This window comes from Narcine bancroftii, chromosome 1, assembly GCF_036971445.1.
Source record: "Narcine bancroftii isolate sNarBan1 chromosome 1, sNarBan1.hap1, whole genome shotgun sequence".
Classification (NCBI taxonomy): Eukaryota; Metazoa; Chordata; class Chondrichthyes; order Torpediniformes; family Narcinidae; genus Narcine; species Narcine bancroftii.
The window spans coordinates 190,161,591-190,185,700 of NC_091469.1; the positions used below are offsets into that span (position 1 = coordinate 190,161,591).

At 38.7% G+C, this 24,110-nt stretch overlaps 1 protein-coding gene across 1 annotated transcript in view; it reads right to left on the reverse strand.

Moving 5' to 3' along the window:
* Positions 1-266: 266 nt before the first annotated feature.
* The window catches only part of kcnt1b (potassium sodium-activated channel subfamily T member 1b), a 175,674-nt gene continuing 151,830 nt past the window's right edge, over positions 267-24,110 (reverse strand). The window contains exons 26-29 of the mRNA XM_069916271.1: positions 21,091-21,219; positions 19,311-19,605; positions 5,599-5,683; positions 267-2,956 (exon numbers count right to left, since the gene is read on the reverse strand). Coding sequence (XP_069772372.1) covers positions 2,839-2,956; positions 5,599-5,683; positions 19,311-19,605; positions 21,091-21,219 — 627 coding nt within the window. The 3' untranslated portion in view covers positions 267-2,838. The remainder of the gene's footprint in view (positions 2,957-5,598; positions 5,684-19,310; positions 19,606-21,090; positions 21,220-24,110) is intronic.

The window sequence follows — 24,110 nt, forward strand, 5'->3', positions numbered from 1 at the left end:
GTCGACTGGCTAGTCATATCTAAGGTTGTTTGAAGCTAGTCATTTCAGCTTAAGGTCGTGCTGCAGCATTTTCACAGTTCAACACCTTGCATTCATTCAACTACCATCAACTGTTCAAAGAACAGATCTCACTTGCCATCGTCGCGACCACGCTTGCGAGGCATTTTCTGTTTAGACTTTTGTTTAAATTCTGGGACATCCAGTCATTTTGGTTTTTCCCTTAAGTATCACATAATGCATTAGTGTAACAATAAGTGACTGCGTGTAGCGATTTATTTTTGCATTCATGGACACTTCAATTAACAGTATAAAATCATGACTTTTTCTTTCAAAACAATAAATTACAGTTGAGAGATGCAGGGGAAAAAAATTAAAAAGTATTCTTTAATACAGTTTTCTGATAATACAATGTGGAAAAATGGGGAGTGCTCTGTAAGATCACAGGCATCAGGTATCAAATTCAACAATGTTTTTAAAATACATAATCAGAAAGATACTACTTTTCATGATGTGTAATGAATGCCCCCTTTGTTTTAAAGAATAACATGCTGGAAAATATGCTTTTAAAAATTATTTTAACTCTTTCCCCTGCTCCCCACACACACAATAAAAAGATATGTTAACAATCCAGTTTGTCAGAATTCAGGGATATGAAATCAAACAACCTGTCTAATCAGATTTGCTGTATTTCATGCAAGAACATCAATTCCATCCGTGATTTGGTAACATTCGTTCAGCAGGGAGGCCAGGCTTAGTAGGTATGGGATGATAAATTATAATGAGGTCTAGTACCATCTTAAATATCTTTCTACTGTTTAGTTGTGAAAATCATCGATGTCATTTTTGTTTTGATGAGTGCCAATGTCCACAAGCTAAACATATGCAGGGCATTTAAATTAATGACTCAAGTTGTTTCATATATGCAGACTGGCACTTCATACAGTTTTGAGACAATACTAAGTTTGAATTTGGCAGTGTTCTGTTCCAAATCCTTACATTCCACCAGTCCTCCTGCTCTGCTTCTCCATTCCTTTTGGTTGATTGGGTGATCCATTGGCATGCATGATGCAAAAGTGTTCAATTAGACATAAACAATCACCAAAAATAAGTCAAGGAAGAACCATTTACTAGTCTTTGAGGCCAGTGCAAAAGTTCATTTCTTATTTTAAATGTACCTTCATAGTTGTTGCAATTTTTCAGCTAAATTAAGTGTTGCAATATTAAATAGCAATAAGCTTAAATACATGCTCCAGGATTGGATGTAGCTTGCCTGCATGGTACACCTTGGTGCATTGCTCAATATTCATATTATGGCTAGGTCAGATAGGCAGCATGCTGAAGGTGTTTCAACGTCTTCAGAAACTTGGCAGCTCTCATACCTATATGAAACATCTGCTGCACCATGGCCTGGAATTTTGTTGGAGGCAACAAAATGTCACAAACAAGATGAACCACAGCTTCCTTGGCGTGAGATGGACAACAGCTGAATTTGCTGCAAAGTTTGGATATTCTATACATTTTAGTGGCTGGATGTACCACTCTACCCTTGTACCTGCTCACTGGGTGGGTGGGGTGGAATATAACCAAATAAGCCTGTTGATTGCCACATTCAACTCCATTAATCATCCTCACTCCACCATTTCTTCAAATGCAGCTCATTTTTAAGTAATGGACCCCAATTCTATCATAGTATTGTTGCACCACTAAATTTATAGTTCAGCATTTTCTGTTTTTGTTTCTAATGTTCAGTGTCTCCAGGTCTTCCTCTATGTAAAAAAGCAACATTCATATATCTTCAAACATTTGTACACTTACTCACTAATGCTTGTCTGCTGGCCTCTTCTTTGGAGCAGACAATGATGTGAAAGAATGTCAAAACAAACTAAGTGAAGTTCAGATAAACTGCAATTATTAGAACAGTTTGCATTAAAAAATATGTAAACACCCACCCTCACTTACATCCTCATCTTATTAAAGATGTTAATACAAATTCTTCCAAGTAGATATGGACTGATGGTATCTGCACTTTTTTTTCCCCTTGTGGGCAATTTTTCCTGATAGTTTCTACGTTTCTGTCCATGGTACATTATTTCTCGTTGGCAAGTAAATGATGGGCTCATTCAATACTCATTTGGATAGAAGGCACCACTCTTCACTCAAACCATCGATGAGAAATTGCTGACTACACAAAATGCATCTGAGATCAAATTCCTCCAGGAATTAGTATATAACAAGTATCCAAGCACATTGAAATAGAAAAAGATCAATAAAGCATTTGTCCCTTTGGCACCAAAGGATCCTTTGAATTAATTTGACACAGCCGCCTCTGCACCTGGACAGTTGAAAATGCATGCCAATCTCATATGTACATTCAAGTCACAGCTATTTCTTGGTAGGAAGTACCAGTGAAGTCTGCTCACTCATCATTGAAAAATGACCATTTGTGTCCAAAGTGGGCTGAGTGTATGTAAATAGCACATCCCATTTTGCATGGTACAAAAATATATAAAATAGATCCACTATTTGAACCTGAAACTATGCATAATACATCAAGTAAACTTTTTTTTTCAGCTTTAGTTTGAATAAATGCTGATACTCAGCTGGCACAGTTCATTTAAACCTGGTTGTGTTTCAAGGTCTAATCAGAGTAACTTTGTTGACTTATTTCAACGTGTAAACTAATTGGTTATGCAAAACTTCAGATTCCTTAAAACAGTCAGAGTTGTTTTGTTTCAAGGTGTCAGTGGGATCATCTTCCTTGAATATAAAGAATATGCAGTCACAGTTGTTAAATCAAGGTGGTGTCTTGTTAACTGGAGCTTGTAAGAGATCCAACATTTAGAGTTCTGTTTCATTCTTGGCCTCCTCACTGGAAAGGAACAACCTACATGATTTGTTTTTCAGGCTGTTGGAAGCATTCTGAACATTGGCCAATGGGTCTGAGCGTATCAGATACCTAATCAAATGTACAATAGATTAGTTAGAATAATAAAATGATTCGTACATGGCACTGAAACCTTCTGTCTCCAGATTAGGTTATAAAAGCTAATAAACAATCTTCCTCAAAGTGATTGGCAAATGATCTGTTATATTTATAAAAAGTTTCAGAACTACATGTTCAGCACAAAGTCAACCTTACCATTTTTCCAAATTGTTTAACTAACTGCCTAGTTACTGATTGCTGTCTCAGGCAGGAATGGACCTTAAATCTCAGAAAAAGAAACAGAAACACTGGGAATTCTCAACAAGACAAACTGCATCTGGAGGCAGAGACCAAGTTAACGTTTCAAATTGATGAACCTTTTATCAGAACTGGGTAAGGTTAGGAAATAAGCACATTTAAATGTGTAGAGAAAAGGGGGAGAATGAAGAGAACCATGAAAAGTTCTCATGAAAAACATAAGCAGTTTTTTTTTGTCCTCCAATCCCTGGTCAGTTCTGATATATTAGTTTATCTCTTCCACAGTTGTTGCCTGATCTGTTGGACATTCCCAGTAATGCTTAGGTCTATTTTTCTTCTTATGTCCTCTCTACATCTTATCAAGATTAATTATTGTTAGCACTTCTTCAGCATCTCCCAGCACCACAGCAATCAGTTCTATCGGCCTTCTCTTGATTTTCACCATATTACCGTTGTTCTGCTTGGTTCTAAATCATCCGATCAACTTGGAAGATCACCTCCGCACATGCTTACCCATCTCCCAAGTTTGCTTTTAATTCCAGAATTCCAGTATGGGCAATTTTTTTTGTGTTTTGATTATTTTGGAAACTTTAGAGCAGCTTAATGAGCACTACAGGGCTGACCAAATATTTTTACAGATCTGTTCATTTTGATAGATGTGCCTCTTTTCTCGAGCTAACCATGTCCCTCAATAATTTGGATATTTTAAAAAAATTAAGATTTATATTTGTTTCTGTAACTCTTAAAGTTAATGTTAAGCATAATCTTTTAACTGCATCTGATTTACATGTATTAGCTTTTACTTCTCATATGGTTCTCATGGCGAAGTGGCAGTGCCGCTCAAATGGAAGGTCATTGAGGGCTCCACCTGCTCATGCTCAGTGGCTATGTGGCTTCATGTCATGTTGACATTTAGAGAAGATTAGATGCTCAATTTCCAATTTGAATTTAAATTTTCAAACACTGTGGGGTCCCTTTATGAATTATATTCAGAATCTCTGATTTGATATGAATACAGAAGAGTTGATTAATAATTTATTACTTTGATTAGGAATTCTTTTTTTCCTCTCCTTGCCAAACAACTTCATTTTTGGTAGTGGGTTTAGATCTTTTATTTAAATCATAAAATATTACTGTAATATAATTGGTTTAATTGAGAATGCAGAGTACCTTGGATGAACTGGTATGACCTTAGTGTAATGCATTATTTTTTGACTTTTAATAGGTTTTCTTATGTACTCTGTATTTTATAATGTGGAACTGCAATTTCAATAAAAATATTGAAAAAGAAAGAAGATTGCTATTTATTTCATTTTAAATTTCCTCAAATAATCTTAATTGGTTATATCCCATAATTAATTCTCTTTGAATAAACCTGCTACACAAGTCGCTCTCTGATTTCGACAATTTTCATTTTTTTCTACCTCGGATTTGATTCTATTACCATGGTGAAGAACTTTGTTGCAATTTATTGGGGACTTTAGGTTCAAGATCCATTCTAGTCATTAAATTCTGAAGTCTGAAGTTTAAATTCAGTACGGAGGGTGCAGTGGTGGGGTGCTCTTGCTTGAATGTAATATATCCATTCTGATGGATGTAAAACATTTCCTGGCATTATTCTAATACTTGCCCTGGATCACACTCAGTTTTTCCACTTTAGATGGTCACTTGTGTTTCTGAGACAATCCCGCTGCAATAACTACATTTCAAAAAAAATCAAAAACTCATCTGAAGGCTTCTTAAATGCCCATTAATTTCACTGTTTTAGAAATTTTGATGACAACTCAATAGCTTTCTTAAATACAACTGCTGCCAATCTCATAATATTTTTGATACTGTATCCTGTCAGTATGGCCATACTGATAGCGAGGATAAGACAAACATCTTAAACAGTGACAATTAAATACACTTACCTCTCAATAAGAAGATTGTGAATTGAAGTCACACTTTAGCGACAAGCTCAACAAGCTAAGGCTGACAATATTCTGTACATCAATATTCTGTCTGTTGTACAAGGTATTATAGTTCTTGCATGCTCCCTCTATGGGCATGAAAGATCAAAGGATCTTTTCCCAAAGGAGACTAGGGCTCTTCAGTCAACAACTTTACTCCAGATTATCTAAGCCACCAACATGTTGGTGTGACACATTTCCTACTTTACGAGAAAGACTACACTTGTAGCCATGGGTTACAAAATACCTTTGGGTGTCTTAAAAGGGACAAGAAAGACACAATATTAATGCCAATATTTTAAATTTTCCCCAAAAAATTAAAAACAAATGAAAATTAAGAACATCAATATTATGATGTAAAACTTAGCAGTTATTTGGGATGTTAGTGCAGCTGTGCAGAAAAAACTATTTCATTTGTCACCAATACCACGTCTGATAAAATGGTCATGGTATTTAGGTACATACACAAAATCATTCAGCTCCAGTCGAGTATCAGGTGGAGGGTTAATCAGAACATAGGATAGTGTGTTCTGATGATCATTCATCTCATCTGAAAAGAAATTAGAATCAGATAAAATTATTTAATGATTGAAAAAATTAATAAACCTTAGTTTCATCAAAAATATGGAAAATGCACAGAATACTCCAAAAATCCACTCCCAAAGATATGCCCATGATTTTATTCTATTTGCAAAGCCTTTATCAAGCACAGCTAATATTTAGCTATCAACTGATTCCAAATGTTGCTAGGATGAAGTAAGTCTCTCATCTCTAGGCCACTTAAGATCAAAGAAACCCATTGGATCATGAATACGCAACAGCTGATGCACCTAACGTGGTGCAGAATAAGAGCTCTTTCTTAAATAAAGTTACGGAGGAAAGAAAATAGTAAATTATATTTTTTTCAAAATAACATTAGATCCATGTTAAACTAGTAAGGATTTTTCCCCCATAAGAACTAAACGGTTGTAAGAATATTAGATTTTACAGACCTCCGCACACTCGGTACCAATGACTTTAGTAGAAACGTGCAGCTGTGGCTTCCACTTAAGAGTGGCCAAAGACGAGTCATTCCATGGTGAATTATTTCTTCTGTGGGTTATGGACTCAGATTTATTTTTTTTTAAACTCTGATTTAAAATGAGTTCTTTCTATGACTCTCAACGTTTCCACACAATTCATGCATGAGGTAGCAGGAAAGAAAAACCTCTTAGTAAAGTATACACTGTGTTATGCATAAACTCGTTTAATGGCAGCGAAGATAATTTTGCACCATGATCTGCTGAAATCTTGTAGCCTTTAATTTAAAAGCATCCCAATCAAACACATTCTCTTAACAAGATCACCGGTCCACAGGTTAAAAATACAATTTCTCAACAAATCTACAATCACTACAAACTTGTTAAATATGTTTAATATGCCATCCATCAATCTTGCATACAACAGAACAACTACAGTTGACTCCTGGTAAAACCATTCTTGACCCAAGCATTAACTGGGCCCACTCACTCCCATCACACAAATGTTAGTCTCAGCAATCAAGGAACTTAACCCTATAGTAGTGCCACTTTGAAAACTTTATCCTACCCAATTGTTCTGTGTAGCATTGCAAGAAAAATTGGCTGCAGAAATCAGCCATAGATGTCATCCAAATCCTGATTATAATAATTATTTTACAAGGATTCAACTGTGGTACAAGACACATTTTGTTACAACACATTAAATGAACACATCAAAGAGATTAACTCAAATACATTTATGAATGGAAACAATTTTATAACACACCTATGCAAATATTTTCCCTCAATATATGATGAGTTTGTGTGTATGATAAACTTTATAATATACCTTACAATTCCAGATCTTTTTGAAATTGTCCTACTTATTGATCAAAACCCATTCACCATTTTCCATTTTGGAATTAAAATTGAAGTATGGAAGATAAAGGTGTGTTATAAAGAAGTTATCACGCAACAAAGCTGCTTTGGAGCTACATTGTAGACACCAAAGTTATTGATTGTGCAATAGCACAATATGTACGTGAAGAAGTCAATTTCACTCAGACTGACCCTTACAGTTCATGGTGATCACTCATGCAGACAGATAAGAAGATTGTAAGCTTTTAAGTGTTCTCTATTGAGGTATGAAATTTTTGTTCTTTTTTTTCTGAAACATTGGCACAACTGGTGAAAATAGAATAGGTATCTCAGAAGAGGCCTGCCATTTCTCAAATGCACAAAAGCATAAATAAGCCATTACTTAGTTTATTTCACAAAAAAAAGTGATATACACACCATTTTCCTAGAGATCAATGTGACTAGAGCAAATTAGGAATTGATATTTCCACATATGCTACCAAATGTTAGAATATCTAAACATCTCCTCAGATTAAGACCAACTACACAACCTGTGTGCTGTCAATAAAGATGATCCAAAATACAACGAATGTCACAGATTCACAAATCTAGGTAGTGTTAGGTGATCTTTTCTGACAATTCTACTATTAATGAAATTCTTGTGTTCTTTAGATTAGAATGGAAACCCAGCAGGTCAAAATGCAATCTGTGGGGTAAGGAATTGTCAATGAATCAGCAAAAGGACTTGTCTTATTTAAATATGTTTATTTATTCATCATTATTATTATTCATTATTATTATTATTATTATTATTATTATTATTATTATTATCACGTTGCTCTCCATTGCAGGCAAAATCTTCGCTAGGATTCTACTAAATAGAATAATACCTAGTGTCGCCGAGAATATTCTTCCAGAATCACAGTGCGGCTTTCGCGCAAACAGAGGAACTACTGACATGGTCTTTGCCCTCAGACAGCTCCAAGAAAAGTGCAGAGAACAAAACAAAGGACTCTACATCACCTTTGTTGACCTCACCAAAGCCTTCGACACCGTGAGCAGGAAAGGGCTTTGGCAAATACTAGAGCGCATCGGATGTCCCCCAAAGTTCCTCAACATGATTATCCAACTGCACGAAAACCAACAAGGTCGGGTCAGATACAGCAATGAGCTCTCTGAACCCTTCTCCATTAACAATGGCGTGAAGCAAGGCTGTGTTCTCGCACCAACCCTCTTTTCAATCTTCTTCAGCATGATGCTGAACCAAGCCATGAAAGACCCCAACAATGAAGACGCTGTTTACATCCGGTACCGCACGGATGGCAGTCTCTTCAATCTGAGGCGCCTGCAAGCTCACACCAAGACACAAGAGAAACTTGTCCGTGAACTACTCTTTGCAGATGATGCCGCTTTAGTTGCCCATTCAGAGCCAGCTCTTCAGCGCTTGACGTCCTGCTTTGCGGAAACTGCCAAAATGTTTGGCCTGGAAGTCAGCCTGAAGAAAACTGAGGTCCTCCATCAGCCAGCTCCCCACCATGACTACCAGCACCCCCACATCTCCATCGGGCACACAAAACTCAAAACGGTCAACCAGTTTACCTATCTCGGCTGCACCATTTCATCAGATGCAAGGATCGACAATGAGATAGACAACAGACTCGCCAAGGCAAATAGCGCCTTTGGAAGACTACACAAAAGAGTCTGGAAAATCAACCAACTGAAAAACCTCACAAAGATAAGCGTATACAGAGCTGTTGTCATACCCACACTCCTGTTCGGCTCCGAATCATGGGTCCTCTACCGGCATCACCTACGGCTCCTAGAACGCTTCCACCAGCGTTGTCTCCGCTCCATCCTCAACATCCATTGGAGCGCTTACACCCCTAACGTCGAAGTACTCGAGATGGCAGAGGTCGACAGCATCGAGTCCACGCTGCTGAAGATCCAGCTGCGCTGGATGGGTCACGTCTCCAGAATGGAGGACCATCGCCTTCCCAAGATCGTGTTATATGGTGAGCTCTCCACTGGCCACCGTGACAGAGGTGCACCAAAGAAAAGGTACAAGGACTGCCTAAAGAAATCTCTTGGTGCCTGCCACATTGACCACCGCCAGTGGGCTGATAACGCCTCAAACCGTGCATCTTGGCGCCTCACAGTTTGGCGGGCAGCAACCTCCTTTGAAGAAGACCGCAGAGCCCACCTCACTGACAAAAGGCAAAGGAGGAAAAACCCAACACCCAACCCCAACCAACCAATTTTCCCTTGCAACCGCTGCAATCGTGTCTGCCTGTCCCGCATCGGACTTGTCAGCCACAAACGAGCCTGCAGCTGACGTGGACTTTTTACCCCCTCCATAAATCTTCGTCCGCGAAGCCAAGCCAAAGAAAGAAGAAAAGAAAGAAAAGATTATTATTCATACTTGTAATATAAATTTACAAATATAAGCCAAGATTTGTTATGTTCTTTTTTCACTTTCTCAGTGATATGGTCTCCTTTATCATGTAATTTTGAGCATAAACTCAATATATCATGTGAAAGAGTTGCAAAAAGAACATTATTTTGAATTAATTTAATCAGGAATTGAACTTTGCCAAGGGCAAAGCATGCAAATAAATCACCTTAAATGTGACATTCAAATATTGAGGATTATTTTGGATTCATCTCTGTTCACAATTTGTTTTTAGAACATTAGCATTGTAGGTCTTCAGTATTCAAGATATAAGGTTCAGCATCCAGGGTTTCTGACAAGGTCTTAATTCTCGCAGGAAAGCATTTTTTTTAGGGCCACCTGGCAAGTTATGATGTCTTACATAAAGAATGCTCTTTATTTCAATGTTACATGTTAATGAGCACAAAATCAAAAAAAATCCTGGCTTTTGCTTTTAATCAAATAGTTTTGATGATTTGCACCCTAGCTAATGTTAGAAAATGTCATGTCAATATGGAACCAACTCTGTGGCTGATCATCTGATTTAAATAAATAATATACTTTGGGCTGAAGTTCCTCTTGACAGCAACTCTGATATAAAATTGCCCAAAGATATTTCCTAGGTGATTTTTTTTTTTCCATTGACCGCCCTTACCAGAATGACCCACCATTCTTGTGAGAATTATGGAGGGAACAAATCCAACTCTGAAATAAAACTATTCACTTCGGCATTTGGCAGCTGATTAAAGATACAGTAGATAATTGGTTCTACTCTTGATTCATTTGTGACTTAATTCTTCATTCTTTTCTCAAAAAAGTCTAATTGCCAAATAGCATTTGGGTGCTCTACTTCAACTGTCCACCAAAAGGTGCCATGTTGACAGACCCAGAGTGTTATCGCAACCATTTCTCCTTCCTTCTGGGTATATCCTTCACCTACCAAGCAGGCTGCATAGATAGAAAGTGAAAACTAGCAGAAGTAGTCAGTCTTATTCCTGTATTCAAGCCAGATGATATTTGATAATCCTATAAAGGTTGTAGAGTAATCTCATCTACCTGTTAAAACACACTACCTCTTTTCACATACACTGAAATCAAGGAACTAGGGAGAGGAGTCAAAACGAACACCATTCATAATTAAAACACAACTATAATATCTTTCCAGTGGCTACTTCACCCACAAAACCAATTTAAAATAATCAATCAATGTTATCAGATAACAAAGGTGTCTAACAAGAGAAATGGAAGAGTCACTTGCTGAGCATCCCACAGCTTCCACCAGCAGAAACAGACACACAATACTACTGGATTAGTGAAATATGAATGAGGTCCAGTGGTTCATGCATGCAATCCCGCTCCATGGAAGAAGCTCATTTCCCCAGCAAATACAGTGAAGGGCTACACTACCACAATCCCAGTGTGTGGCCTTAAGATATAACAATGTTTAGGTAAAAGAAAGCAGAATAACTTGTGTTAATGTCAAATTGGAGCAATTTGAGATTCCAACTCTACCACTCATCCCAAGCATGCCCTACCTTTCAAAAATAGAATTGGCAATTATCATAGTAATTATTTTTAACCAGCAGAGGGAGAAGAGTATATCTTTTCACACATCACGGGAGCAACCAAATAAATGACCAAGGCCTGTGCTGTCAATGTTTCAATGCCATCCAGGGAAGCTTTATCTATTTTTTAAGCACAATGAAATTCCAAGAATCTCGACATATCATCACTGAATAGATAGATTCAAACATCTATTAAAAATTAGTGTTTAGGTCATGGTTTTGAATTGCTTTATTTAAAAAAAAATCTTGTTTAGTTAGGCCTAGACTGGCAATTCAGCCAAAAGGAAGTGATTTTGGCGACTACTCCCTTGACCAGTTTAATATAATGGCTCCCAAATCTCAGTTAGACTGCCTCAAGGATGGTTAGTTGACAGTTCTTCCATAATGCAGAGCATGCTGGTCATCAGCAGTTTTGGGAACTTGAAATGAGGGTTTTATATGAACAGATGCGTTAAGTTTGCATAGTCAAGTGAATTTTTAAAAATTGATGATTGATCATTGCTTGAGTGCTCCACGTGGAAGTGTAAAGGTCCTCTCTCTGCTGTTTAACAGTTGATAAAATGAATGGAGTAAATTCTGTAATAAAATACCACAGAGCAGTGTATGCGATACAAAAATCATATCAGCATCATTCCAAATGGATGTACCAACTATTTTGATTCTGCCGTTTCTTCAAATGCAAGATAAATGAACAATAGATTACTGACTGGTTTCATCTTGCGACCTCAAATTTTTATTTATTTCACATTTATGGATGCTCATCTTCCCCCCGTGAAGCAAATTGAGAGGTAAATTTAAATCTCTGAAACTCACTGAAAACTTGTGCATCATCAATGTTTGTTATATCTTGACATGACTTGGGATGTATGGTAGGTGCATATAGGCAAGTTTCAATGCTCTATTTTGTTGGGGTGAAACTTCCATGAAACCTTGTTTGGGGTTTGTCAAACAACAAATAAAGCACACTGTATGAAAGAGATGCCAACATTTATAACAGATAACCCACAATTTTGCTGAGGGCAGGGCAGTGCGGGGCAAGGTACAGAAAGAACCCAATCATGAAAGGTAAATAAATTAAGGAAGTTGAAATTATTCTGCCCTATCACTTAAATGGTTTATACTTGATCAAATGTGTTCTAACCTCACCAGTGGATGCATACATTTGAACATACAGCTATGTAGATGTGTGCGTCTAAGACTGAGAGCCAAACGTCTGTAACCAAAGTAACATTTTCTGAGGCTTCATGGACTGGATTTTTAATTTGACATGCAGCAATTCTGATCCATTACCTTATGAAAGTTGTCCTATTTCAATTATTGGCTGCCATTTGGCAACACTACGGGGGCAAAAATTTACCTTACTTCTGCAGATCAGTCATAGATTGTGACCTATGTACCTCTCATAATGCTGTCTCTTTTCAACCAGTAAATACATGTAATAGAGCCCTAGTTTCAGGATATACTAAATCTGATCTTTTTGAGAATTCAAATCACACAGCTTGCTATAGAAGTTCTAAAATCATGTGGGAACGGTAATAATAAGTTAAGATGGATGATTAACGGTAATAATAAATTAAATGATTAATGGATGATTAACGGTAATAGTAAATTAAGACGGATGTGATTTTCTGAAGCAAATATGGGGAGAGAGAGATTACAATGGTATTACAAATGTCTGAAGATATCTTGGGCACAGATGTTCCCTGACACATTGCAAAATATATAGTGGGCACTTAAAAATGGTAAGCTGTTTTAAAGTTGGCATTTCCTATATTATACAGTGTCTGTGAAGGGTCACTGTGCTACCAGGGAGAGAATTTACCTTGCAAATATCCAAGATTTACACGATTCATCACATCACTGGCTGTTAAATTTGCTACATCCTCTACAGAATACACACACACATACAGAAAGAGAGAACGAGATTGTAATAGCGTTCAAAAGAAGAATAGTTTACATGCTGTTAAAAGAAGGGTAAACTGTATGAGAGATAGAAAGAAACAAAGAAAAGAGAAACTGTGGAAATATATAGTATCTTTCCAAGTTAATCATTTTTATTGCATAAACTTTTAATAACTCATGCCCAGATTATTTCAATTACATAGACAACATAGAACCACCAATAACAGCGAGAACAGGTAAGAGGTAAGGAATAGTCGGAGTTGAAGGGACAAAAAGGATTCAGCAGGTAGGCACAAGTTAAGGGCAGTTTTTTTTAATCTATCATATATTTTGTTCATCTAGTCATAGTGAGAAGGTCAGCCAAGGTAGGGGAATGCTCCTCTTGTAGAAGGTGGATTGTCAGGGAAGCCAGCAGGATCCTTGATGACTTCATCGGCGAGAAGTGCATCCAGATACAGTTCCTGACAAACCAAGTTAAAGAATTGGAGCTGGAGTTGGATGAACTCTGGATCATTCGGGAGGCAGAGGGGGTGATGGACAGGAGTTACAGGGACACTATCACACCTAGGAGGCAGGAGGAGGGTAGATGGGTGACAGTCAGGCGAGGGAAAGGGAACAGGCAGGTAGTGCAGGGCACTCCTGAAGCTGTCCTCCTTGATACAAGTATACAATTTTGGATACTGTTGTTAGGGGGAAGGGGGAATCTACCAGGGACAAGCCACAGAGATCAGGTCTCTGGCACGGAGTCTGGTCCTGTGGCTACGAAGGGAAGGGAGGAGAAGAGGGGAGCTATAGTGATAGGGGATTCCATAGTTAAAGGGATAGATAAGTGGTTCTGTGGAAGAGATCGAGTATCCCGGATCGTATGTTGCCTCCCTGGTGCCAGGGTCTGAGATATCTCAGATCGAGTTTATGGAATTCTCAGGAGGGAGGGTGAGCAGCCAGATGTTGTGGTCCATGTAGGGATTAATGACGTGGGAAGGAAGGATAAGGAAGTCCTCCAAGGAGAGTTCAGGGAGTCAGGCACTAGGTTGAAGGATAGGACCTCTAGGGTTGTGATCTCAGGATTTCTACCTATGCCACATGCTGGTGAGGTTAGAAATAGGAGGATAAGGCAGCTTAACATGCGGCTAAAGACATGGTGCAGGAAGGATGGCTTCAGGTTTCTGGATCATTGGGCTCTCTTCCAGGGAAGGTGGGACCTGTTCTGATGGGATGGTTTCCATCTGAACTGGAAGGGGACTAATATCCTTGTGGGAAGGTTTGCTGCTCTGGTGGGTTTAAACTAGATTTGGAGAAGGAGGGGAACCAGAGTGCCAGAACAGATAGAGGAGTGGAGGAGGGAAAAGATGATTTGAAAATCGCATGCACAGTTAGTAGTCAAATGGGTTGAATGTTGTGGACATGTTCTCAGGTCCATCTATTTCAATGGAAGGAGTAATGTAGAAAAGGCATGAATTGGCAGTGAAATTATGACATTTGTGGCCATTAGTGATACTTGGTTACAGCAGGGGCAGGACTGGCAGCTCAATGTTCCGGGCTTCCATTGCTTTAGACATGATAGAATTGGAGCGGGGAGGGGGGGGGGGCATGCTGAAAGTGGGAGGAATGGTATTGCTCATCAGGGAAAAATCACAGCTGTGCTCAGCAGGACAGACCAGAGGGCTATCTACTGAGGGTCTATGGGTGGAGCTGAGGAACGGGAAAGGTATGACCACACTCATGGGGTTGTACTCTGTATTTTAGATTGCCTAATAGTCAGCGAGAATTGGAAAAACAAATCTAAAGGAAACACTAAGTTGTGATAGTAGGGGATTTTTAACTTTCCACATATCGATTTGGACTCCCATATTGATAAAAGGGCTGGATGGCTTGGAGTTGGTCAAATGTGTTTAGAAAAGTTTTCTAAACTAATATATAGAGGTATCAACAAGAGAGAATGCAATACTGAATTTCCTATTAGGGAACGAGACAGGACAGGTGACAGAAGGAAAGGATGTGGATGTTGTCTACATGGGCTTCAGTAAGGCCTTTGACAAGGTCCCGCATGGAAAGTTAGACAGGAAGGTTCAGATGCTAGGTAGATGGTGAAGTAGTGAACTGGATTCAACAATGGCTGGATAGGAGAAGTCAGAGAGTAGTGGTGGGTGATTGCCTCTCAGACTAGAGGCCTGTGATGAGTGGTGTGCCTCAGGAATCAGTGCTGGGACAATTGCTATTTGTCATTCATATTAATGATCTGAATGATAATGTGGTAAATTGGATCAGTAAATTTGCAGATGACACTAAGATTGTGGACAGCAAATGTTTTCAAGGCTTGCAGAGGGATCTGGGACAACTGGAAAAATGAGCTGCAAAATAATAGATGGAATTTAATTCAGACAAGTGTGAGGTGTTGCATTTTGGAAGGACAAACCAGGAAAGGGAATACACTGTAAATGGTAGGGCAATGAGGAGTGCAGTAGAACAGAGCGATCTGAGAATACAGATCCATAATTCCCTGAAAGTGGTGACACAGGTGGATAGGGTTGTAAAAAAGACCTTTTGGCATATTGAGGAAGTAATGTAAAATTGTATAAGACATTGGTGAGGCCAAATTTGGAGTATTGTGTGCAATTTTGGTCACAAAACTAGAGGAAAGATATCAATAAGATAGAAAGAGTGCAGAGGATGTTGCCTTGTTCTGGAACCAAGTTACAGGGAAAAGTTAAACTAGTTAGGACTAGTTAGGACTGCAGAAGAATGAGGGGAGATTTGATAGAGGTATTTAAAATTATTAAGGGGATAGACAGAGTAAATGTAGATAGGCTATTTCCACTGATGGTAGGTGAGATACAAACCAAAGGGCATGGGTTAAGAGTGAAAGGGGAAAAGCTTAGGGGGAACTTCTTCACACAGAGTGTTGGGAATGTGGAATGAGCTTCGAGATGAAGTAGTGAATGTGGGCTCAATTTTAATATTTACGAGGATTTAAATGGAGGACCACGGATTGGGTGCAGGTCAGGGGGAGAAGGCAAAAAAAAAATGGTTTGATGCAGACTAGAAGGGGCAAAGAGGCCTGTTTCTGTCTGTATATTCTATGGTTCTCACAGAACCATAATGACATCAAGGTTACACAAGTGGATTTTTTATACACATAATGACCAGAATCAGAATTGATTGTCATGAACAAGTCATGATATTGCAGATCCACTAATACAACAATAATTCATTTTGTGGATGATTCTTGATATAATTGCCAACTTTATACTAATCTGTTCGTCAAAATGATTTCACAATAAGGATTATGTATTTATCTTCAATAACAGTCTCTAAAGGCTAACCATGGGTTAATTGCATCAGCTTTTGATGATTATACAGCTTACGTCTTGTGTTGATGACGTTGTATTACAATTTGCATCACCTGCTAAACTAAAAATAAAACATCAGGGAATTGAATTTAAATAGAGTAGTATCAAAGCTGGAACTAACTGGTTGATTTGAACGTCCTTTTTATATTGTGACTTTCAGTATTCAGCTAATGTTCTGGAATGTTCATTAGCTATTATGTTTAGATGCAGCAGAGTTTGTTCGGCACCTTGAAGAAGCGGTCTAGTACAAGGCAATGAAACTTGGTCTGTTGACGGACCTCTCATCAGGCAAGCATTTCAGAGTGGTGATCACACATCCCTGACTTTAGCATTGCCATAGACAAAGTTAGGAGTAGACCATATGGGAATGGTATTAATTATGATGCTATGAGACAGAAACTTGAGTCTGTTATTGGGAACTGAAGTTCTCAGGAAGATGCAGAAATGCGAAGGGTATTTAGGGATTAATAGCACTGGGTTCTGGATTGGTTTGTCCCACTGAGAAAAGGAAAGGATAGTTGGGTACAGATTGGTGGAACATTTAGTCAAGAGGAAGGAAGAAGCAAAAATCTGGAAGAGCTCTTGAGGTAGCTTGGAGGGCTAGAAGGGGATATAAAAAGGCCTTGGCCTGTAGGATTAAGGAAACCCTAAGGCATTCTATATGTATGTTGAGAACAGAGAGAGGGTTGGACCGTTCATTATACAGGAAGGATATAGAAGCTTTGGAGAGGGTGCAGAGAAGATTTACCAGGATATTACCTGAAATAAAAAGCATGCTATGAGGACAAACATAGGGAGCTAGGGCTTTACTCTTTGAAGTAACAAAGGATGAGAGAGGACTTACTGGAAGGACAAGATTATGAAGAGCATTGATGCAGTGAACAACAAGCACCCCAGAGAAGCAATAGCCATGCCAAAGGACATCCATTTATGGTGAGCGGAGGAAAATTTAGGGGAGATGTCAGAGGTAGATTTTTGTTAACAATGAGAGGATAGGGTACCTGGAACTCACTTCTGGGGGTACTTATGGTGTCTGACATAATAGGGTCATTTAAAAGACTCTTACATAGATACAAGGAAAGTGAAGGATTATGGCTGGTGAAGGAAGGAAGGGTTAGAGTGATTGTGGAGTAGGTTTCAATATGTTGGCACAACCGTGGGCCTAACACCCTTAATATATGGCACTGTTCGATGTGGTTAGCAAAGAAAGTTTTTCAAATGGACAGGCATGTTAACTAGTGGAGGAATTTTCAGATAACTTTCATGCAGACAGTGGGAGAATCTGGTCATTAATGATTTATATAATAGTTCTATTCATGAATATATGCCTATTAGTGCTCAACTGGATCAGGTAGATACAAGGCAATGATGGAATCAAAATTAATGTGGCTTTCAATCTCACTCAACCAGTTATGTTATACATTATCCTAGAACCGATGGGGAAAAATGATGGAATGTATGATTTCTAACATGATTGGCCCTGATGATCACCTTCATGAATGAGGAACATGTAATTCACAAACTAGGACTTGGGAAATCTACTTAAGTTCATTGCATTTGAGTGCCCAGGGCCTGAGCAGCATAGATCAAAATCCTCCAGCACTCCAGTGATGGAAACAGTTGCAGGGTTACATTGATAAAATCAACACTAGGACAGCTACCTTGGCAGGAACTCCCAGAGTAGGCTTCTACTTGCCACCAACTTTACTGGGAGATCAAGAGGGAGAAATTCATCTGTGATTATCATTGTTACTGCTGGTTGTAAACCTCTCCGAAGCGATGCTTCCACCGACTTGAGTGGAACCAAATGACAGATGATGAGTGCCACCTGGGGCTAATACACTCACAGCAGATGGCATCGGTGTCTAAAGGACACATTTCTACCTGCATTTTACTCAGTCTGTCAACAGCCTTGTTCATGATTTGGAGCCATGTCAAAGATAGAAAGGAATGATGAAAAGGCTAACAGAGAGAGAGGTTAAAACATCCCCAACACCCTTCCATGTTTCCCATGGGCTTACTCAATGTTTGTTCCAAAGAACAATGACTCTTTGAGAATGGCCTTCAGAGTCACATTTACCAAAAACACTCCTTTTACGCATCTTGCAGCAATCAAGTTTTATTCTTCCCACAATTCCATCAACTCTCCCTCGATGCTACTACTAACAGTAGCAGTTATTTATTGCAGCTAATTAACCTTCTGACCCCATGACCTTTGGGATCTGGGAGGAAACTGCAGCACCACATGGTCAGGAGAATGTGCATACTCCACACAGACAACAGAGGGGAGAAGTGAATCCACGTGGCTGGAGCTATGACACAGGTATCTCTACAAAGCTGTTCTTCATGTAAAAGTTGCTTTGTGGATGAAGAGGGACAACTTTATCAGTGTGGCTAACAAAAAGTTGTGTAATTTCTTAACTGCTTTTGTGGCAGATGAGGCTTTAATCAGGAGCTCACATTGGCAACAATGGGCTAAGATGTCAGGTGGCTATCAGGGACTGTGTTTTCACTTGAGTGACAGACAAAAATCTGCAGATGCAGTCACAGTAGTAAAAACACAAAGTCCCTCCAGCGTTTTTGTGCTTTTACAGTTCAGTTTTTTTTTCCAATTGCTGGCATCATATACCAACTTAAAAAACTTTGTTTCATATTAAAATAATGAAGGGCCATACTTAAATATTTCTGAATTAATATCATAAAATTATACAATTTTACGATCGAGTAACATTTTCCATACCAACTCTCAAAAGAACAGCACAAGAAGATTGAAAATACTGCATTTTTGTGACTTGTCAAAAGTATTTGACGGCTCACAAGCAGACATTCTTCTGTGTTAAACCATTTATTAGAAGAACAATTAAATGTACCATTTAGAGAATAGATAAGATTAGGCACATCTGACCTGACAGATGAAAACTATTTTAGTTATTTTTACCTTCCCTTTGTAATTGGCTATAACTATTCTGCATTTATATTGAATTGTCAATTAAAGCAATTTCACTATAATGTGTAAATATTTTGCAAATCAAGCCATTGAGGAGTTATTAATGTTAGAATGGAAGACAACACCCACCGTATCCTGTAGTGGGCAAACCCAAATGCTTCATACGGTTTTTCACCAGCTCTGACAACTCTTGCCTTTCTGTTCGATGGTACAGGTTCTGTCTCTGTTGGTTGATTTTTTCATCTGCTTTACTGGTGTGCTTGTATCCCCTTCTGCTTAGCCGTCGGGCCCACTGAAAGCTCTTGCGTCTCAGCAAGGGGTGCTCTGATTGGTCGCTAGATGTTGAGACCCGCTGACTCTTCCCCCCCCAGTGGTCTTTCATATCCTTTGCATCCTCGCACTCGACATTGATTGAGATCTGAGACTGAGAAAAAAGGAATGAGTTTGGGGTGAGAAAAATAGGCATCAACCTAATCTGATGTATAATTTCATGTCACACGCACTTATACGACAAATTTAAATTAAATTTCCATTTTGATGAATAGCATGGTACAGGATCTCCCAGCCCACAATCCCGTGCTCCTCAAATGCACCAACCCTGTATGCTTTAAAGATTGGAAGAAACCTGGAGAAAACCCACGTAGACATGTGGAGAACGTACAAGCTCATTAGCGACTGGGCTGGATTTGAATTTGGTTGCTGTCGCATGATAGTGTTGCATTGACTGTTACACTAACTGTGCTGTCCAATTCGGGGGGAAATCTTCTCTGCATCTCCCACAATATTCCAGTAAAAATCAAGTATAAAGTGACAACATTATTTTGTCTACTATTATCAGGTAACATAAAAATAAGCTCATGATGGTGATAGAGTTGCTGGGCAGACTAGATAATAACTGCATTCCTGTATTGACTGGTAGGTTGCAGGTCCGGGTTTGCGGTCACTCAGTCTGTAGATGCTGTAGTTGGGTGTCATATACAAACATGATGAAGAAATTCACCAGGTCACGCAGCATCCATAGGAAGTAAAGGGTAACTAATGCGTTGTCCTTTGTGAAGTCAGTATTGTTTCAGTTGGGATGGTCAAACATTAGCCAGCATCCACACAATTGCAGGCAGGAAGTGTTGGGTCTTCCCATATTACCTTTTGATGGCTTGTAACAGAGTATAATTCAACTACATCTGGGTCACATTGCCAGACATTAACTCAATCTTGGAAGAAGTGTTAAGCAAAGAAAGGAGGAAGTCCTTTACAAAGGCTCAAAGCATTTCAATGCACTTTACAGTCATTGAAGTACTTTTAAGTATAGTTACCTGAAATGGACCCATGTACAACCATTAGATTACTCTGGCAGACATTACCATCTATCTAGAAATTATCTAGATCATCTCCAGACAATTATTGCAATGCATCTACGTTTGCCGAGCACCTGACATGCATCTGGTGGTCAGTGGTCACTTCTGCATAACCAAGCGGCTGTTGAAAGCATTATGTCTGAACAATATTTATAACTCACAGAAATAAAGAGACACCAAAGAAAATTAGCAAGGAAATGAAAGTTTAAAAACTTCTACTGTTTCTCTACACTTCTCACTCTTTAATTGCTCAGCATAATGCACAGCAGAGATCCATCTGTCAGTACAAGGAGTCCAGAACTTGCATGGCTGTGGGATTTCAAGGCTGTCACGGAGAGAGTTCTTTAAGACTTCATCAGTTACTTCCCTTTCTTCACAATGGCAGACATCAGCAATACTTCAGCAAGTGAAGCAGCCCATGCTTGCTTGAAGCAAGATTAAAACAACATTCATTCAGGGTAAGTCAACTAGCTCAGAGCATTTGTGCCACTAATATGACCAACGCCACTTATAAAAGGAATCATGAATGAAAGGAGACAAAGATAGCACCACACCTCAGAGGTAGAAAACAGGTGCAATTCTGTTCTATAAATTCCAACTGGAATTTCAGCGCTGGAAGAGCAGAGTTTCTGAAACAGCCTTCCATATGTCCGAATCCACAAGTCATCTTCTGTAATTTTCATCTAGAAGGTAAAAGCAAATAACTCAATGGGCTGGGTGGAGGAATACACCTTGCCCTCCTTAATGATTGGGAAAAAGACCTTTTTTCCTTTATTTGCCCCTGTGATACACAATTTAAAATTTGTAAACAAACAATACACATATAATTAAAATGAACGTTCCAGGTTATTTGTATACGTTTTTGTTTGGTAATGTAGAAATTACAGCACTTTTTATACATTGTCCCCTCATTTGAGACCACCATCATGTTTGGAACATTTGGTTTCACAGGTGTTTGTGAATACTCAGACATGTTTAATTGCTTTATTGGTCCAGGTAGAAGAGAGCTAGGCTTCCTTCTAAGCTTATAACCACTCTTGAAGTCTGTAGTTGCCATTTTTCAACATGAGAAACGGAGTTGTGCCAATACAAGTCAAGTAACCCATTATGAGGCTGAAAAACAAGAATAAAACTGTAAGAAACATCACTCAAACCTTAGGATTACCAAAATCAACATTTTTGTACATCATTAAGAAGAAAGAGGATACTGGTGAGCTCAATAATCGCAAAGGGACTGGAAGGCCAAGGAAGAAAAATCCCCAAACACATGCCCAACAGATCAGAAACACTCTTCAGGAAACAGGTGTGGATGTGTCAATGACAAACTGAAATACAGAGGCTACACTGCATGATGCAATCCATAGCAAAGGTGGTATGCTTTGGATTTTGGGCAATTCCTTTATGCTTCCATACTTTTCTCTTGTCATCACTCTAATGCAGGTTAATCTTGGTCTCATCTGTCCTCAAGACATTTTCCCAGAATTCTACAGGCTCTTTGAAATACTTCTTGACAAACTGTAATCTGGCTATCTTGTTTCTGTGGCTAATTGGTGGTTTGCATCTTGCAGTGAAGCCTCTGTATTTCTGATCATGAAGCCTTCTGCAGACAGTAGTCATTGATACACCCACACCGGTCTCCTGAAGAGTGTTTCTAATCTTTCGGACATACGTTTGGGGATTTCTCTTCATCAGCAATGGAGGTCTTCCGTATAACAATTATAGCACAGGAACAGACCAACTTGGCCCTTCTAGTCCATGCTGAATACTTTCTCCCACCTAACCCCATTGACCTACACTTAACCCATAACCCTCTATTACTCTCCATCCATAAACATATCCAACCTCCTTAAATGCTAATACCAAGCCTGCCTCCACCACATTGTCTGGAAGCTTGTTCTACACACTCACCACCCTCTGAGTAAAGAAGTTGCCCCTCATGTTTCCTCTAAATTTTTTCCCCCAACTCTCAGCTCATGTCCTCTTGTTTGTATCTTCCCCTGTCTTAAAGGAAAAAGCCTTTCCATATACTCCTCACACTATCTATACCCCTAATAATTTTAAATACTTCAATTAAATCCCCTCGCAACCTTCTACACTTCAAAGAATAAATATCTAACTTATTTAACCTCTCCCTATATCTTAGACCCTGTAACCCCAGCAACATTCTAGTAAATCTTCTCTGCACTCTCTCCAATTTGTTGATATCTTTCCTATACTTTGGTTACCAAAACTGTACACAATACTCCAAATTTGGCCTCACCAATGCTTTGTACAATTTTAATACATCTTAGCTCCAATACTCAATGCTTTGATTTATCAAGGTCAACATACCATAAGCTTTCTTCACCACCCTATCCACACGTGACTTCACCTTCAAGGAATTATGTACCATTATTCCTAGATTCCTCTTCTGCACTCTTCATTGCCCTACCATTTACCATATATGTCCTATTTTGATTAGCCTTACCAAAGTGTAACACCTTACATTTATCTGCATTAAACTTCATCTGCCATCTTTCGGCCCATTCTTCCAAATGACCTAAATCCCTCTGCAAGGCTTGAAAACCTTCTTCACTATCCACAGCTCCATCTATATTAGTACCATCCGCATACTTACTAATCCAATTTACCACCCCATCATCCAGATAATTAATGTATAGAACAAACAGTAATGGACCTAATACTGAATGTTGAGGCACATCACTAGTTACCGGCTTCCAATCTGACAGTTATCTGCAACTACTCTCTGGCATCTCCCATTCAACCATTGCTGAATCCATTTTACTATTTCAATGTTAATACCTAATGATTGAACCTTCCCGAGGAACCTTATCAAAAGCCTTACTAAAGTCCATATACACAACATCCTCATCGTCTTACCCTCATCAACTTTCCTAGTAACCATCTTAAAATATTCATTAAGGTTTATCAAACATGATCTTTCCCTCACAAATCCATGTTGACTGTTCATAGTCAAACCTTGCCTATGCAAATATTTGTATATACCATCTCTAAGAATACTTTCTATTAACTTACCCACCACTGATGTCAAACTTACAGGCCTATAATTATTAGATTCACTCCTAGGACCTTTATTAAACAATGGAACTACATGAGTTAACCTCCAATCCTCCGGCTCCATTCCCATTACTAAAGATATTTTAAATATTTCCAAAAAAGCCTTTACTATTTCTAGGGAATATCTTGTCAGGACCTGGAGACTTATCCACCTTTACTTTCCTTAAAAGCATCATAACTCCCTTTTCTTTAATCATCATCGTTTCCATCACTTTCCTACTTATTTCCCTTACTGTACACAGATCAATATCCTTCTCCTTAGTAAATACTGAAGAAAAAAAAAACTCTTCAAAATCTCACCCATCTCCTTTGGCTCCATGCATAGCCTTCCACTCTCATCCTTGAGGGGACAAATTTTATCCCTCGCTATCCTTTTGTTCCTCATACACAAAATTGAAAAAATACGGGGAGATTTCAGGATACAAGGTTAATATTGATAAAAGTGAAATGATGCCCAATGAACAAAGTCAATTATGCAAAATGTCAAAAGGAATCC